We start from the raw sequence: 16,844 nt of genomic DNA, 5'->3' as shown, positions 1-16,844 counted from the left end.
ATCTGAAGTAAAGCCAGGTACTGTAGTACACAACCAAGCTGATACCGAACATTGGGCTGCTGTAAGCTTTCGTGGTTGGGGCAGCTCCTGGCTGGGAGCTTCCTGCAGGGTTCCAAAGTGGTGAGGAGACGTGGGCTGCAGGGTTCCAGAGCGGTGAGGAGACGTGGGCTGCAGAGATATGAGACCTCCCTGAAGTTGAGACTAGGTGCCCTAAATGATTGCAGTGAACAGTACAGCTTCTGGAACGGTGAAATTGCAGCCTCCTCACCAGAGGAAACCTGCTGTGGTTTCTGTGCCTGGCATGAGGTGCAGGAAGGTGATGTAAACCTGAAGCCGTGGCTTTCTGGATAAGTGCCATATGCTGGGAACAATGCAAATTGCATCTGCTGTCTTTACCTCATCATTCTAGTGGTAGGAAAACAAAAATTAAGTAAATATTAAAAAAAAAAAAAAAAGGAAGGGGATATTGGCAGATTTGACTCAGGCTTCTGACCAGCTATACTGGCTGGTGGATTCTGAATTAAAAGTTCACTAGAATGTATAAATACAGCTAAGGGTCTAATCAGTTTATTCCTGATAATTTACCAAGATTATATCTTTGTGTAATTGTTTTTTGTATGACAGATCTTCAGCTCTATTCTCTCTATGATAGAGTCTAAACATAGACTGAAATAACCATAAACATAATCAGAAACAGCGGTTTCAGTATGAACAATGGAATGCTATTGGCTTTTTGGAGGTTGCTCATCTGGACATTCATCCAGTCTGTTTGTTTCTTCTTTTTAATGTTTACTGAATATTTAACACTTACTATACATACAGTGCTCCTCTACATGCTTTTTTAAAAGTCAGTAGTATTTCCAGAAGATGTAGGAATGCAATAGCAATATGAACGGGTTTGTATTATATACTCATCAAATAATGAAGATTTTTTTCTGAACTGTAAGCAATTCAATTATTTTGTTTCTGAAATAAATTAAGTAAAGCTTATTGAGTCCAATCAGCCCTTGTTTCTAGGGAACTGTAGTTCAATTTCATTTTTAATTAGATTGAACATTGCAAATTTCTTAGCAGTGGTAAGCAAAATCTGGCAATAAAATATGCACTCAATTTGTATTAAAAGTTCCTAAAATCTCATGTAGGGAACTGGCAGTATATCTGGCTTACGTTTAATTGTCCAAGTACCTTATTGTGAAAAATTCCATTTTTAAAAACTGCCGATGTGTAACAAATTACTTTTCTTTGATAAAACTGTATAGATGATGAGCAGACAGCAAATAGGAAGAAGTATGGGACAAAGCATTTAGTTCTTTGTAAGCTTAATACCACGTTTAGGAACATGACGTTAAAAATTTTTCTGTGCAAGGATTACAGGATTAAGCCAACCTGTTTTTTGGGTTAGAGAGGCAGGGGGCCAGGATGAATTTGCAAGTAGTTTTTCCTCAACTACTGTGGCAGTCCAGAGGCTAATGCCTAGATTTCCACTCAAACTAGTAGATGACAAGCTGAATTGTGATTCAGCATTACACATGAGTGCTTGGAAACTCTTCATCCAGTTTGGGTTCTACCAGTTTATGGTAGCTCTAATTTATTCAGCAGTTTATTCCTTTTGTTGGTGTTTCCATCAGCTTTGCACTGTAGAAGCTGCTGCTCTTCGCATGGGTGCTGTGACTCCCCATGCTGATTGCCTCTCTTGTGTTTTCTTTGCTTTCCTTTTTTTGTTTTGTGGCTATATGCCATCTTATCCATGTTCAGACAGTGCTGCTGGGCTTCATTACAAAAGGCAGGTACTCTGGACAAGGTGGCCGTTCTGCAGCTTTTGAATGTAGTTCATAGGAAATGACATGGCTGTGTCACAGACAACATCCCTAGCTATAGGGAGTAATTTCCAGCAGGGATTCAGGCCAGCATCATTAGAACATGTGGGACATGTTAGAACATGATTTTGTTATGTTTGAGGGGGGTTTATTGTTTGCTTGTTTGCCTCAGAGAATGAAAAGGGTCAGCTATACGTATGGTAATGGATAATTGGTGTTTGAGAGATATCTGTGGGAAGGCTGGGTATGCACATTTCATTGCATGACAGCTTAGTTGCTCTTCTGCTGCAAGAGCAATTCTACTGGGGTCAAAGGATTTTAAGGACTCCCCATAGCACATCTAACATGAACAGGGGTTGAACTAGCATGGAGATTTAATACTACTCCAAATTGATGGGCTAGGAGCATTGAAGCCTATTTTACTTCCCTCCGGTAGTTTCTTTTTTAGTTAGTCACACTAAGAATAAACAACTTAACTTATTTGCTTCTAAAAGCTGTTACTCATGACCCTTCACAAACCAGTTTTCTTGTGGTTAGTGCAAATTTACAAGTCTTCTGCCCTTGAATAGCACTTATCTGAAAGAATGTAGTTAAAAATATAACTGATGGTATATTGTGTACAAAGCAGCTCTTGCTCCTCACTGCCATACAGCCCCATCACTTATGCAGGCTGTTATGATTGATATTCTAAGGCTTCTTGCATTCCCTCCTCCTTTTTCTCCCATATTCTATCAGACATCCAGGAAATACAAGGGGGAAATCTCCTCTCCTTATAAATCAGTTTTAGAAATGAAAATGACCAAATTCTGTAAATTTAAAATTTTGAAGGACAGTTTCAATTTAGAAACTGATTAATAAAAATGCCTTGAAAAAAGCATAGGCATGCATGTCAGAGTCTTTCCTCAAATAAATGCACTGCATGTTTCTCTGATAGTAAGTAAATCAGAGTTTTAAAGTTCTTGCCATGATGCAAACCAAGTATTTGATCTTCTGCTGTTCATATGTATTGCACTCTATGTCAGGTGTAATTTCTTGAATTCAATGGAGTATGTTTTCTACCTTCTAAGACTTTTATGGGAATAGCCTGTAATTTATCAGATCCCCATTGTCTGCATTTCTAGCTTTTTGAAGTTTTACTTAGCTTAACCCTTTTCCCAGTCCTGTTTCTTCAATATAGCAATAGTGTCATTCCTTAGACAAGGGCAGTGTTCAAGTTGAATAGGAAAGATGTATTTCTTTTCATCATCCCCATGTGGTCAGCCATTAAACTGGCTGTGTCCTCCATCTTTTACTATCTTAACATAGCACCTTGAGGATTGATCAGCAAAACCCAAAACTTCTTTAGATAGAGTTTTAACACAGAATTATTTTGGATGCTGTCCCTGCATCTCTGTGATGGGAAATATAGAAGCATGATTGAACATTAAGTGCAATATTAAAATATAAAGCGGAAGCCAAACTGGATCTTTGCCCACTTTACCTGTTAAAAATATGCAACTTGGATGAGTGATATAAAAATTAAGGTATGTGTATCTAGGTGGGTTTTTTCTTCACTGAGTCTTGTTCGTGTTACTACTGCATCTTCCAAGTAATCTGTCTTATAGTGCGTAATTGAGAGGACAGTGGCATCTAATTAAATGTGCAGTATGCAAAGTCTTATTTTTCTACTCTAACAATCTGTTTAAGAAATAAGAAGATGTTCTGTCAGTGAAGTCTTCCAGCAGTTTCAATGGCCCTTTCCCCTTGCTTGGTGATTCTACATACTGCCAATTAGTAAAATTAGATGGGAGATCCTTTCAGAGCGTCATGATTTTAATTGGAGCTTCAGTAGAAAAGAGTAATTAATAACTTGTAACCTGTCCAGCTAGTAAAGTTGTGTCTCAGCTTAATGAACCATGGGTTTTGCATGTTGCACTGTGAATTGAAAATGCAGTAGTTAAAAACTAGCTACTGTTATTTGTCATTTAATTCTGGTCATTTCATTGAGGTATAATGACAATAGGAGATAGAACTTCTGTAAATTTTTATGAATGTTTAACCTGGAACAGAATATGTAATAGGTATATGTATGTATTTTTCTTACATGTTTGAGATATTTTACCTTTGCCTCTGAAATATTGTTTTGTATTGTTTGAATCTTTTTTTTTTTTTCCAATGGTCCATATGTATTATGACCTTGAATATAAAATACTGCATGCATTTTTGTGTGTAAGAGGTGGAGAAAAGGGGATGACAGGTATATACAGGCAATCAACATATAAGTGAGAATATCCAAGAAGGTTTTGTTTCATTAATGCATTATGTCCAGGTTTTACTGTGTTAACACCTGAATGGACTTCTAGTAAGCAGTGCTATTATGAATCTGGCATTAGGAAGAGGAAAACTTTGGCCTGAAGTGGTATGGAAGAGGTTGTATGCTAGGCTAAAAACATAGTCATCCAGTATGAATTTTGCTGTACTGTCAGTAGCTGACAGTTAAAGGCCTTTGTAGTCTAATGAACTGTGATGTCATTTACACTAACACAGACATTGTGTAAAATATAATTTGTTTAATTTGGGGTGTGTATTTAAGGAGTGCAAACTGCTCTATTAAGCTTAAAAATCTCCTGTGCTTAAACATTCTTTATGTGCCTGTAGCTAAAGCATGTTTAATCTCTTCTTTTAGGGTTCTGTTACTTTGCCAGACATAGACATATCTTGATATATATATTGCCTTTTATATTTTTTTTTTTACAATAAAATGGGTGATAAAAGTTATGAAAGAAGATAAATACTTGCTTAATTTACTACTTAAAGTTTTGTTGCCTTGGTATACCCCCTCTCCAGAGAGTCTTGGTTCCTTTTTAATTATTGTTACTTTTGATAGTGACTGGAATTTCCAGGGTTTAATATAAATAATTTCACAGAGATTGGGTATATAATCTTCATGGAACTGACATCAATCGGAAACTTCTGGTGTACAGCATAATTGCTTTGATTCTGGTTTACACAAGAGCCTCTTGCTGCCATGTTGTAGTAAGACAGTAGAAGGGCCTCAGAAACATGTACGTAGTTTCAATGAACACCCTAATACTATTTATTAATGTATGTATCTATGTACAGGAGTGAGGATACAGCCAAGGCACAACTTTCAGTAATGTGAAATACATGCACATGAATACCTTCTGAAGATGAAAACTATGTTTTGAGGCACTTTTGATGTGAAACAGCATGGTGTGCTACAGGTGTTTTTGAAATGTAGACTTTTAAATTATACTAGGATAGTATTGAAAATATGTGATAACGAAGTGAAAAAGAAATCTTAAATACTGTTGTTCAGCTAGTTTGTGTTGGTTTTTTTTACTGATACATTTTAACCATTATGTAACAATTGAAAACCTGAATGCTTATGTAATGTAGTTGAAAACAGAATTAGATCTAATAAAAAAATGACACTTGATTTCCATTGAACCCAGTATTGCGAAGTAAAATGTAACAGAAGGGAACCTATAGTAAATTGAAGAGATCTGGTTGATCCCCGCCCCAGCACTAGAGTTTGATTTATAACATGCTGAAAAACTCTTTTAGATGTATATACAAGTAGTGAAATGCATTTGGAAGTCGCTGTCATTTAAATTAACTTTTCCAGACAGTGTTAGTGCTACTTGTTTTGTGTAAGGATAGAAACTTTCATGACAACAGTCACTTATTACATAGAATTGTAAAACAATATATCCTGTACTGAACTGCATTATTCTTCATAATGTATCATTTGATAAACCAACAAGTTTTTCCATGGGTTAGTGAACAGGTTTTTCACTTTGTTTCTTGAAGTTGGATTTTATGATGTCTAAATCACGGTCCAAGTTTCTGTATCCTTTTCAATCTGTCACACTCTCTCTTGTGATTTCTTGCATGGTTTTCCCCCTTTCCATTAAGGGGTAAGCTCTCCAGATTTTATTAATGCCTTTGCAGTGTGGTGCATTAGCAGGATCTGCCTCTTGTCTACTCAATATCCCATTTTCATTAAACTTGTAGAAATATACTGAGATATTTCCTCCTGTCATGTAAGTCTTCTGTGCCAGTGGTTCAATCATTACTGTGGATCAAGTCACATAAATAGACAAGCATAGAAACCAGACCAAAGAAGTGTTACAGAAGTGGTATTTTATCAGTTAACGGGGCTGGTATTATGCCTTATAAAGCATAGCCTGTACAACTGTAGGGGAGGGATAAAGGGAAGAGAGATGGCTTTCCGCAGGAGAGAAAGGAAGACAAACAGCAATGCTGATACTGTAGCGGTCTGCACATTTAGCAGCATGACTGATTGTAAAAAAGTTTCACAAAGACGAAGAACTGTCTAGACAGTGGCACAGAAAGGTTGTCTGAAGGTTTGGCCATATCGTGGGACCATTTGCAAATATAGTGGGAAAAATTGCTAGTAATGAGAAGCTATTTTAATATGTAATTGGTAGGTTGATGGAATCCACAGTTACCACATCAGGTGTGTTGTTGTTTTTTGTTTTTTGTTGGTTGTGGGGTTTTTTTTGTTTGTTTTGTTTTGGTTTTGGTTTTGTTTTTTTTTTCCCCGATGTGTTACTAATCATCATTAGTCCTCACTTTTCGGAATATAATATGTTGTGGTGCTCCTCATCTGTTGATCGTGCATTACTATGTTGTAAATTGTTTGTAAAGAGACTATTACTTGGAATCAGCTAAAGGGAGAGAAAAGATGTTGTGGTCATTTAATTGTCTTTAAGCCATTAGGGTCTTGATGAATCAGAGAAGGTTGGGTTTTCGATTTCATTGAGTGACTAGGTTAGGAAGCCCTTTCTTAGCTATCTCTACACTATTACTTGCTGTGATCCAGATGAGACCAAAGTGTGATGTGCTTTTCTGCTCTCTGCCTGGGAGATGGCAGCTCAAACTCAACCCCAGATGTGGCTCCCATGAACAGAACATCAGAACAGTGCTGATGCTGTCAGGCTTTATTTTCAGCTAAAAAGCCAGAGTACTACTTACACAGCTACATGCCTCAATGTGCATGTTTTTAATCCTTTGAGGCTTCATGGTTAGCAGGAAACCTGTCCAATGTGCTCTCTGGACAAGGATGATGCCTGATTACCCAATTGTTCTGCTTTTTGATGCTTGGGAGGTGCAAGGATAGTCTCAGCTGGAAAGAGGAGACCAGGGGAAATGATCTTCAGCAAGGTAGACTTTGCTCTCAGCTGAAAGATAACAATACAGCTTGAGGCCGGTACCTGCTGCATTGCTTCCCTGTTTATGACCAGTCATTTAAGGGCAGCTCTTACTCTTTATGCTGGAGTTTCATACAGAGAGGCTGTAGTCTCTTCTCTTTTGTAGGTTTGTTTCTGTATTCAGATCACTAACATAACCCCCCTGATGAAGCATTCGTTCAGGCACACGCTAGGCTCAGATGAGATACAACACATTAAAGTCAGGTGTGAGAGGTAGTGGCCCCCTGCTTTCCAGCGAAGAGTCATGCTCAGCTTCCCTATTTTTAACCTAATGTCTATTTGTCAGTAGGTTTGTGGCCAACGCCAAACAGTAAAGCTTGGCTCCTGTGTGCAGTGCAGACCTGGTCTCTGTTACCTGCGTGTCAATACAAAAGATAAATGTTTTCTCTGCGGCATTCAGAGGTGGTGCAGTTAAATGGAGAAGTACCTTTGAGATTTCCTGTTAGGGCAAAACCAAGTTCTTCAGACTACTGGAGTCTGCCTGTATAAAGAATTGGTTGCGTTTACTCTTCCATATCAGTTATCTTGTTCTTATGTCCACAATGTGTTATTAGTGTGCCCTCTTAATGTATCTAAAGCTATCGATGTTATAGTTACTGTACTTTCTGTTCAAGCAGTACCTTATTATATAAGGAGATCCCTGAGTTAAAATGAAGGATTCCAAAATCACTAGTCACTACTTAAAGATGTGTCTTTTCACTGCTTCAGCCGCATCATCTTTAAAGGGTAATTTAATAGTGCCTTAAGGTGTGTAGAGTTTACAAGGCTGATCTGTCCCCATGTATGTGACAGAGCTTTTTATAAAGCAGCAAGTGTCTCATGAGATTAAACTGAGTTGGGAATGCTTTTTGGGGTAATTTCATGTACTGGATTGAAAGAGTTAGTGGTTTAAAGTGAGTCTAGAAACTGAAGATTTAAGCAGCCATAAACAATGAAAGGGTTAACAATGGGCATCAGTATCTCTTTTCTTGTCAAGGGTTCTGCTGTTTCCCTTTTATTCTGACACGTCTGCGGCTTTGGGAGAGGGAGGACGCATACACCTAAAACCATAAGGAGCAGATTCTGTTGTTGGTTGGTTCTACCATCTAAAATAATCCATTGGTTTGAACAGATGTGTACCAGTGTACCTGAAGGGACATAATCTACAATCTTTAGCCATGTAAACAACCTCTTCCTCAGATTCTTCGTGCTAGGGCTCTTTATGGCTGTTAAGGTGTTGACTTATTTAAGATGAAGATGGAAGCAACAGTACTAATTTTTTGTTGGCGTAGTTGTGATGTCACTATTGCAAAGTTGAAAGGCAGCAATTATAGCTGAAATCTGAAAGCTGTTCTGTAACTTCATGTGAACAACACAACTCCTTACTAGAGATTGTAGCCATGGCAGCAGTGGTTGCTGCACTTTGTGAATAACAACCGTGTGGTTACCTTCTCTCAGTGAAACAGGAATTTAATAGTGATTAAGTACAAAGTTTTTAAAACTTTTTTTTAAAAAAACCCAGAAAACACTGCATCTGTATTCTGTATCTTCTATGCTATTAAGATTAGAGATGAATAAAAAGGTACTGGATATGGATGCAGGAAAAGACAATTGTTAATTTAAATTCTGGCTATTACATCATTTAGCTATGATGCATCCTGCTCTTCCTATAGTCTCCCCACCCCCTGGATTTTGTAAATCCTGGCTAAATGTATGCATATGAAAGTGATTTGGAAACAGAACAATACCATAATAAATGAACCTACCATTTTGGAAATGTTTATGCCTCTGTTACATTTAAGGACTGTGATACATTTTTATTCTTTTACATTTTTAACTGTGCTAGTCACGTTCTGACTCTGCACACTCATCTGAATAGAGTTCTTTCAAAGACACTATCCCTTTTCATCTAGGGTTTGCTTTGAATAAGGTATGTAAGATTACACAGGTGATTCATAGGTTCACTTGCATGTGTTTATCTGAATTCAGACTGCAGTGTTAAAATTTTGGTGAATCACATAATTACATGTTTACTTATAGAAATGGCAAATAGTACGCTGCTATTTTGTTACATTTTTTTTTCCCCATCTTAATTTTCAAGAAAAGCAGAACTAAACATCAGACGCTTTTGAGGCTTAAACCAAATGCCGTATATTCATGTAATTTACATACTTGTAAAGCCACAGAGAACTACACATAAACAATTCTTAAAACCGACAGCTAGGAAATAAATCAAATATATATATGTATGTATACACACAGAAGAAAAATGAAGGGTCTAAAATACAGAAGAAGGACAACTGACCTGAGAAATGGAGGTATAGTAATGAGTTCTTGGGTTCCTAAAGAATCAGATCTGTGTAGTCCAGAAACCTAATGTACTTGCAAGCGTTCCTCAGACCACTTGGAGCTATTTGGAAAGCCATCAGTAGAGCATACTGAATAGAAAGATAATCCTTAAATACCACAATTACTACTGTCTGAAAAATTAATGTAGTTTTGTGTCACTTTTGTAGTCTTCAGTCAATTCCAAATATGCAGAGCATGACACAGAAAGGTCATCTCATTTCATGGGAGTATTTGTGACGTTACAATTTGATTTCATATGATTCAGAATAAAATCCCTTTATTTTTCCATTCTCTATGAAAGAGAAAACCAGATTTTTTTTCAGACAGAATTGATCTATAGGCTCCTGCAAGTGAAGGTGCTTGGATTCTTTTGTCCTTGACTTTGGGGAAGTTGCCTGATTTGCTGCCCCAGATCTATAGATTTTTGGAAAGGCTAGTTACCATTACCAACTCAAGCTGTGATGTTCTGATGAGACAGAATAAAAACTGTCTGACAGAAGCCAGACTCTTAAGGTTTGAGCAAGTTGTACTGCGCCTTTTTTTTTTTCTTTTCTTTTCTTTTAATTCTGTAAACACGTTTTGGTTTTTTTTTTCTTGACTGAAGAGTAACTGTGTCCAGAAATCCTGTGGCAGACTGCACTTATGCATGTCCTTGAAGAGGTAAGTTAAGCGGGAATGTCGTACTGCTAGTAATATGGGAAATACGGAAGATCTACTGAAGATGTTTTAATGAGACTAGTTTCACAACTAAGGCATTTTCAAGGTGTTATGTATATCACATAAAAATATGTTACGGTTGTATGTCTAGCAAGTGTCCAATGAGTTGGGACAAAGGTGGCTCCACTTGTAGCTCTTTGTGTACATTACTGAATGCCAGTGCCTCATCTGAATATAGTCTCCAACACACCAGCCTTGTCTGACTGTCACAATGAAAGAGTTGAAGATGGAACAGTTGCAAATCTCAAATGCAGTTGTAGTGAGTGTTAGCACTGTTTCCTCAACAGGAAGAATGCTACATATAATTTAAAAATAAGAATTATTTTTGTCATTAGGCTTTGAATGTGGCTTTTGACAGGAATTTGGGAAACATGACTTGCCTTTAGTGCTTCAGGGTTTGATTTTGTCTTTTCAAAGCATAACTGATGTTTTATATTACAAGCAGTTCGGAGCTGCACCTGTCTTTATTTGCTTTGTGCATAGCATAGTTGGTGAGACCCTGATATGTGACAAAGCCTCTATCTCAACAGTAATTAAAATAAATAATGTGTCCTGACATAGTTGTTGTTAATTGTCACCTATGTTGTTTTGTTCCCTCAGCTTTCTCTGTTAGAAGATGCAGGATTTGGTGGTGTTCTTCTTTACATCGATCCTTGTGACTTACCAAAGACTACAGATCTTGATGATAAAGCTTTTATGGTTTCCTTGAATAGTGGAGGAGATCCATCAACACCTGGTTATGCCAGCATTGGTAAGTACTGTTCAAGGCACATTCAGTTAATGGTCATTTTAATTCTTTGTAGATTCTAAGTATGGGATTTAAAACACTCAACAAAATTCTGCCTGAAAGAGAAACTCAGTAAGAGAACACTGTAATGCTCAAAGGATGGCATTCAATCTCAAAAGTGCTTTACTCTAAACTCTTAGCACAAAGCCTGTACTCTGAATAATTTATTTTGTTGCTTTTTTCTATTTGTGTATACACACACTGAACCATTATTCCGGCCTGCTTATTCCTAACCCATGAAAAAAAAAACAAACCTGTGAAATACTAATTCAGTGGTTTTTGAGCAGGTTCCACGGGCTCTGTCCCAACTGAAAGAAGTATTCTTCCCTTCCTTCTATATTCCAGTTTCATGGTCTTGGTAATGGAAACTTTGGTGCATGGATGCAAGTGCAATGCAATCAGAAATTTATATGGTAAAAGATTTAAGAAAAAATAATGTTCATAGTATCTATGTGCTGTTACCACTTGAATAGAATGTGTTCGTTTAGCCTCATCTCAGTTCTGCCTGGCTAGACTTGGTTATCAGTTTGTGCTTCTCTAAAGACATGTGTTGTCGAAGTATGGGAAATAAAGAAATGATTTTAAGGAACTACATAGCCTTTTATAAGTTTAAGGTGTGTTTTGTTTTTTGGTTTTTTTAAAGCAATGCTAACAATAAATAGAAGCAGCAGCATATTTGACTCGTATGTGCTACTTAAATCTCTGTTCTGACAGTTCAGTGAATGTGTGTTCTGCTTCCCTGCTGCCTTTTCAGCTTTACAACCCCTTTTACTATCTAACTATTTGGAAATGTATTAAGCAGCAGTCTATGAGTTTGTGACAAGGCTTCATCAAGAATATTTGGTCTGGTTACTAGCTCAGACATCTAAAGTCTGACTTGAATTGGCACTAAATCAACTGAGGCAACACTGAGATACTTCATGACTAGAATGGCAGAAAATAGAAATATTTGCCTGGTTGTCAAAGAAGGGTGTTAGCTATTCACAGCATGAATGCCTTGACAGCTCAGTGGGAAAGAAATTGCACATTTTCTCAGTGTCTCAGTGTACCTGACCCAGTGTTCTTAAAAGTGCCCTGGGAGCTACAGAGGTAAATGTAACACTCTTCAAGCTTTATTCTTGCTCATTTCATGGAACTATTTGAAAAACAGTTTGTTGCTTATCTGTCTGGCTGACTCCTTGATGTTTTATTTACTCTTCATGAAAAGTAAAGCTAATTAAAACAGATACATCAACATGAAGATGCCATTTCAGTGTCTAAACCTTATGCGTTGGTTTTCCATCAGTAAATTATCTCATTGGCAGTGTGCATTCCAATCTCCAGTTTGAGAAAAAGAAGCTTAATTATATGGAAAGTGGTGATGAAAGTACATTGATTGTTTCTGCTATAACCCTTAGTGTGGTTTGTCTGTGGTTTTAAGTCTCTGAGCAACATTCATAAACAAGAAGAGGCTCTCATTTTCCTAAAATCATTTATATTTTGATCTGGAAAGAGTTCAAAGGAACATGTGAGGAAACTCTTTGTTATGGTTATGTCACTGGAAGGTAGATCAGATGGAAGTAATTTCTGTGTTTCTGATGATGATTTTCTTCTCTGGAAAATATGAATCAATTTGGTTAGAGGTAACTTATGCCTGGGACGAATACAAATACCTCTGGAGCACAGACTTTTGCCTGAGAGATATGCTTGCGTGTAAGGTAGTTAAACTGACTACAGGTAGAACGTAAGTGCCAGATACCCAGGGTTGCCCCTATCTCTGTGATTCACAGAGTATAACATGCACTACAAGAGATTTTATTGGAGGCTCCTGCTTAAGTTATTGGCATATCTTTGATACCATCTGTACTTCACAGATTGCCAAAAGAACTGTTACTATTACAGTCTCAGAGACTGCTCCTACCACCATTCTCCCTTTTACTAAGAAATTCCAGCTGAGTGATCCAAAGTTATGCTTGTATTAGATGAATGAAAGGTACAAAACTTGTATTTTCATGCTACTGCCTATGTTTCTTGCATTCTTTTAGTCTGAAAACAAATTTCTCTGTGGCATCAGAGTATTGAACTACTTCAGTTTTCTTCCTAGGGGGAAAAAAAAAACAAACCACAACAAAAAACCCCCACCAAACCTTCAGGAAATGATAGCATTTACAGGTCTCTTTGCAAAGTTGACAGCATTTTCAAATGGGGTTTATGTAATAATTCAGAGAGAACTTTGGAGTTCTCGTGAGATTTTAGCTCAAATTTCCTAATTCATGAATTCCTCTGCATATGAATCATTTTAGAATGTACAGAAATAGCTTGAGGATGGGTTTGAGATGCCTACTACCTATCAGTTGAACGATTTTTTTTTATCACTGTTTGATAAAAGGAAAAAAAATAATAGTGTGGAAAGGGAAGTGAACAGCACTTATGTAAAAGTTTCGGAAGCCTTGATAATTCTTCTGTTCTTAAGACTCTCCCAATCCTACATCATATCAGTCCTGAAACAATGATACGAGCCTTTCTGAGCATCCGTTCTGTCTTGCTGATACTGATTGCCAAAGACTGGTATCCTCCATTTTCAGAAATCTTTCTTCCCTCTTCCTGATCTTGAAATGAAACAGATCCAATGGGCGGGACTCAAGGAATTAAACACAAGGGACTGAGAAGTTTGAGAGCAAAATGAGACACTTCTGTGGCAAAAATTATCCTGAAAACAGAAGAATAGCAAAAAACTTGAGTGACTTCCCCCACCTACTTCCCCCCCCCTTCATTTTGACTTTCTGAATGCTGCACTTCTTTCACCTACCTTTGCTTGGCAGACACATATTAGATTTCTCCATTGCTAGACTTCAGAGCCATTTTAAACCACATTTGTTTCCACACAGAAAATGGCTCAGTAAACAAATATGGATAGAACCTCTTTGTCAATCCTAGTATGCAAATCGAAAAGTGTTATTGTGATAAGCATTAAGAACCCTGCCCCTGAGATAAGGTACCTCATAATAGAATCCCTTTCTGTGCAGTAGTGGAATAGAATTTCATGGAGAATTCAGACAGCATCATAGAAAACACTGTTAGCCTAAAAATGCTGAAATATAACACCTGTAAAATAGAATCTTATGCTATCGGTTGGAGTTTCAAGTGTAATGTTTTTTTAGAGTACTGTTAAGCAAATAGTAAGGCAAAGTGGTATATCTGGAAGTAGTCCATGCTTCGGGTCATTGTTAACAGCTAGCTGGTCATGTGAGCCGTGTTACAGGGATTTGGGTGAATAATCATAGTAGCACGGGGAAAATGCACAGCGTCCCTAGAATTCCGAATAGTGAATATTATTCTGGTAGAGGAATTGACATTACTCCTCAAACATTGCTAATAGGATTTTTTTCAGAGGATTTTTTTTGCAGGAAAGAGGAGGAATTGGTGAGGTGTTGGTCCACTACAGCCACAGCTGAGCCTATCAGCGAAGTTGGTGGTGCCTCTGAAAATGTATTTAAGAAAGGGCAAGAATTCTGAACAGGCAGGGGAATGAAACTTGAGCCTAGAAAAAGGCAGGGTGAAGGTGCTGGTTTGATCTTTTTTGTTTTGTTTCTTACTATCCAGATCTGTTTAAATTGGCAGCTGTTGACACTGTTTTGCCTGCAGAGGTAATTGAAGAGTGATCTCCCTGTTTATCTTGACCAATAAGCTTTTCCATACTGTTGAGCATGGGGAGTGAGACTGTGGCTGGGGATATGTCAGGGAGCAGGCCAAGGTTGACCCACCACACAGTGTTCTTCATGTTTTGATAAATTACAGCAAAAGTTAAAGGACACCAAATATGATTCATAAAATCTTTATTTTTAATTATTTTTTTCATAATTTATATATTTTTTTAATAAACTCTAGTCATGTCATTCTTTAGTTGAGCTTAGCCAGTTATTCTGCAGTGAATATAGGGAACTATTGCAACTACTTGGAATATTGGTAAGTACATGCTGTGATGGAAATGTATGCCTGCTTTATTTTTAGTCAGCCCTTTGATTCTGTATGTTTATGTGCTTCCTGCCTCATATCTGAATTTGTCCTTACTGTCCTTTACTTCATATTTTACTCCTCTGAAACAAACAGCTGAGCAGAAGTTAACGGGAAAATAGAACACTGTATAAAAGTTTTAAGCATGCATACCAGTATGCTCTAAAATGTTTTGTTATAAATCATCATGACTTCTTACAAGATGTCCTCAGCTCTGGTTTGTCTGTTTTTTGAAAGAACAAAACACAGTTACAAGGATAGTTCTGTGCTTCTCTTTGCACGCATTTGTTGCAGAAATGATCCCGGGAATATTATTTTTAATGTTTTTTTTCAAAAGCTGTGTTTACTTTCTAAATGAACTACAGAGATAACTTGGTTTAAAATGACTGTCTACATTCAGACTTTTGGCTTTTTCATTTTGTTTTATTTAAGTTTATATTAAGACTGAAGCTGGGGAGAAAGTTTACAATGCCATATTTTGATTTGGGGTTGGGGGGGGTGTGTTTACATATACCCTTGATCATTTTATTTTTTTACTTATGTGTAATTTTAGTGTTTGCCATAAAAAACCTCCCACACTTCATTATCAACTACAGTGCTTTATCAGCTATACTGTGTTATTTTCTGTATGAAAAAAAAAAAAAAATCTGGGCTAATGATGTAAATCTTGGGAAAATACTGGCTGTTGAATAGTGAGCACTGTAAGTAATAATTTCAGCAGATTTTCAATAATACTTCTAGCACTAAGGGTTCAAAAGGTGTCTGAATCCATGATCTGCCTTTTCATATTTCTCAGGATACAATAAAATAACTAAATTTGTATTTAAGTACCAAATTACATGATCTGAGTTTTTTGGGTTTTGTGGGTTTTAGTTTTCCCTCCTGTCTGTCTTTCAATTGGTGTTGCATGTATTTAATCTGAGAAAATCAGTTGGACATCAAGATATTTTAGGCTCACATGTTTGAGTGTGTGTACTTCTGTATAGTATATCAGAAACAATTTAATCTTCTGTTAAGCTGCCTATAATTTTATCTTTCAGGGAGGAAACAAATTTGAATTGAAAATACAGTGATTTTATCAATTAAAGTATTAGAAGAGGAGGGAAGGAATTATTGCCAATAGTACTGCAATAGTTTGCTAGCAACAATTCTATCATTTTACTCTTGATGCCATGATGAAACATATGGTCAAAACTTTTCTTAATTTCAAACAGAAAATTATAAAGACCAGTGAATTTAAAACAGCAGTGGAATGTACAAGTGGTAAATGCCAAATTATTTGAATAATAAGAAATAACCGCTTCCTATCCAGCAGAACTAGTTCAGTGGAAAACATACTTCCTAGATACATCCTGACATCTTGAAAGCTGGAGAGGACTCCTCAGTATTTTTGACATTTCAGACAAGCTGCTAAACAGCCTTGACTCTCAACAGAACGTTTTCCAGTGAAACTACTTTGTCTCATCCAGCAAAAGTAGCATTTTAAATGGTGTCCAGCTTAAATTTTTGAAGCTACTCACAACTGACTTTAGCATATTTAAATCTTTTGTGCAGTCGTGATTGAAAATAATCCTGCCATAGCTTTACCGATACAGTGTTTCAGCTCACTATAATTTGTGCAAGTAAGCTAATTTGTTATGTACTTACAGAAGAGCAAACATCACTGTATGCCAGTAAGTCTAGCTGCTGTATTGGAATCTGCTACTACAAAAACACAGGTGCCTGCAGAGTCTGTTTGAAATCAATTGTCTTTGCATGGGCTGAGAATCCAGGACAGGAAGCTTTTTTTATAGCATCAGGAAGTTTCGAGGACCCCCTTGCACTCCCATATGGGAGTGTTAAGAAGCATATGAGACCAAAGACAGATTATTAAAGAAATATTTTACTAGATTTATGTGTTTGTGGATCAGGAAAGGAATTACTTTTGTTTCTTTATTTGCAAAGGTAGCGGGATGAATAGTTGTG

General features: G+C 37.0%; 1 protein-coding gene across 6 annotated transcripts in view; it reads left to right on the top strand.

The window, feature by feature from the left end:
• The window catches only part of NAALADL2 (N-acetylated alpha-linked acidic dipeptidase like 2), a 504,243-nt gene that overhangs the window by 303,568 nt on the left and 183,831 nt on the right, over positions 1-16,844 (top strand). For all 6 annotated transcript variants that reach the window (XM_037406785.1, XM_037406787.1, XM_037406788.1 and 3 more), the window contains one exon: positions 10,700-10,850. In XM_037406785.1, the coding sequence (XP_037262682.1) occupies positions 10,700-10,850 (151 nt within the window). The remainder of the gene's footprint in view (positions 1-10,699; positions 10,851-16,844) is intronic.

Source organism: Falco rusticolus, chromosome 13 (genome assembly GCF_015220075.1).
Source record: "Falco rusticolus isolate bFalRus1 chromosome 13, bFalRus1.pri, whole genome shotgun sequence".
Taxonomy (NCBI): Eukaryota; Metazoa; Chordata; class Aves; order Falconiformes; family Falconidae; genus Falco; species Falco rusticolus.
This window is presented reverse-complemented; position numbering and strand designations above follow the sequence as displayed.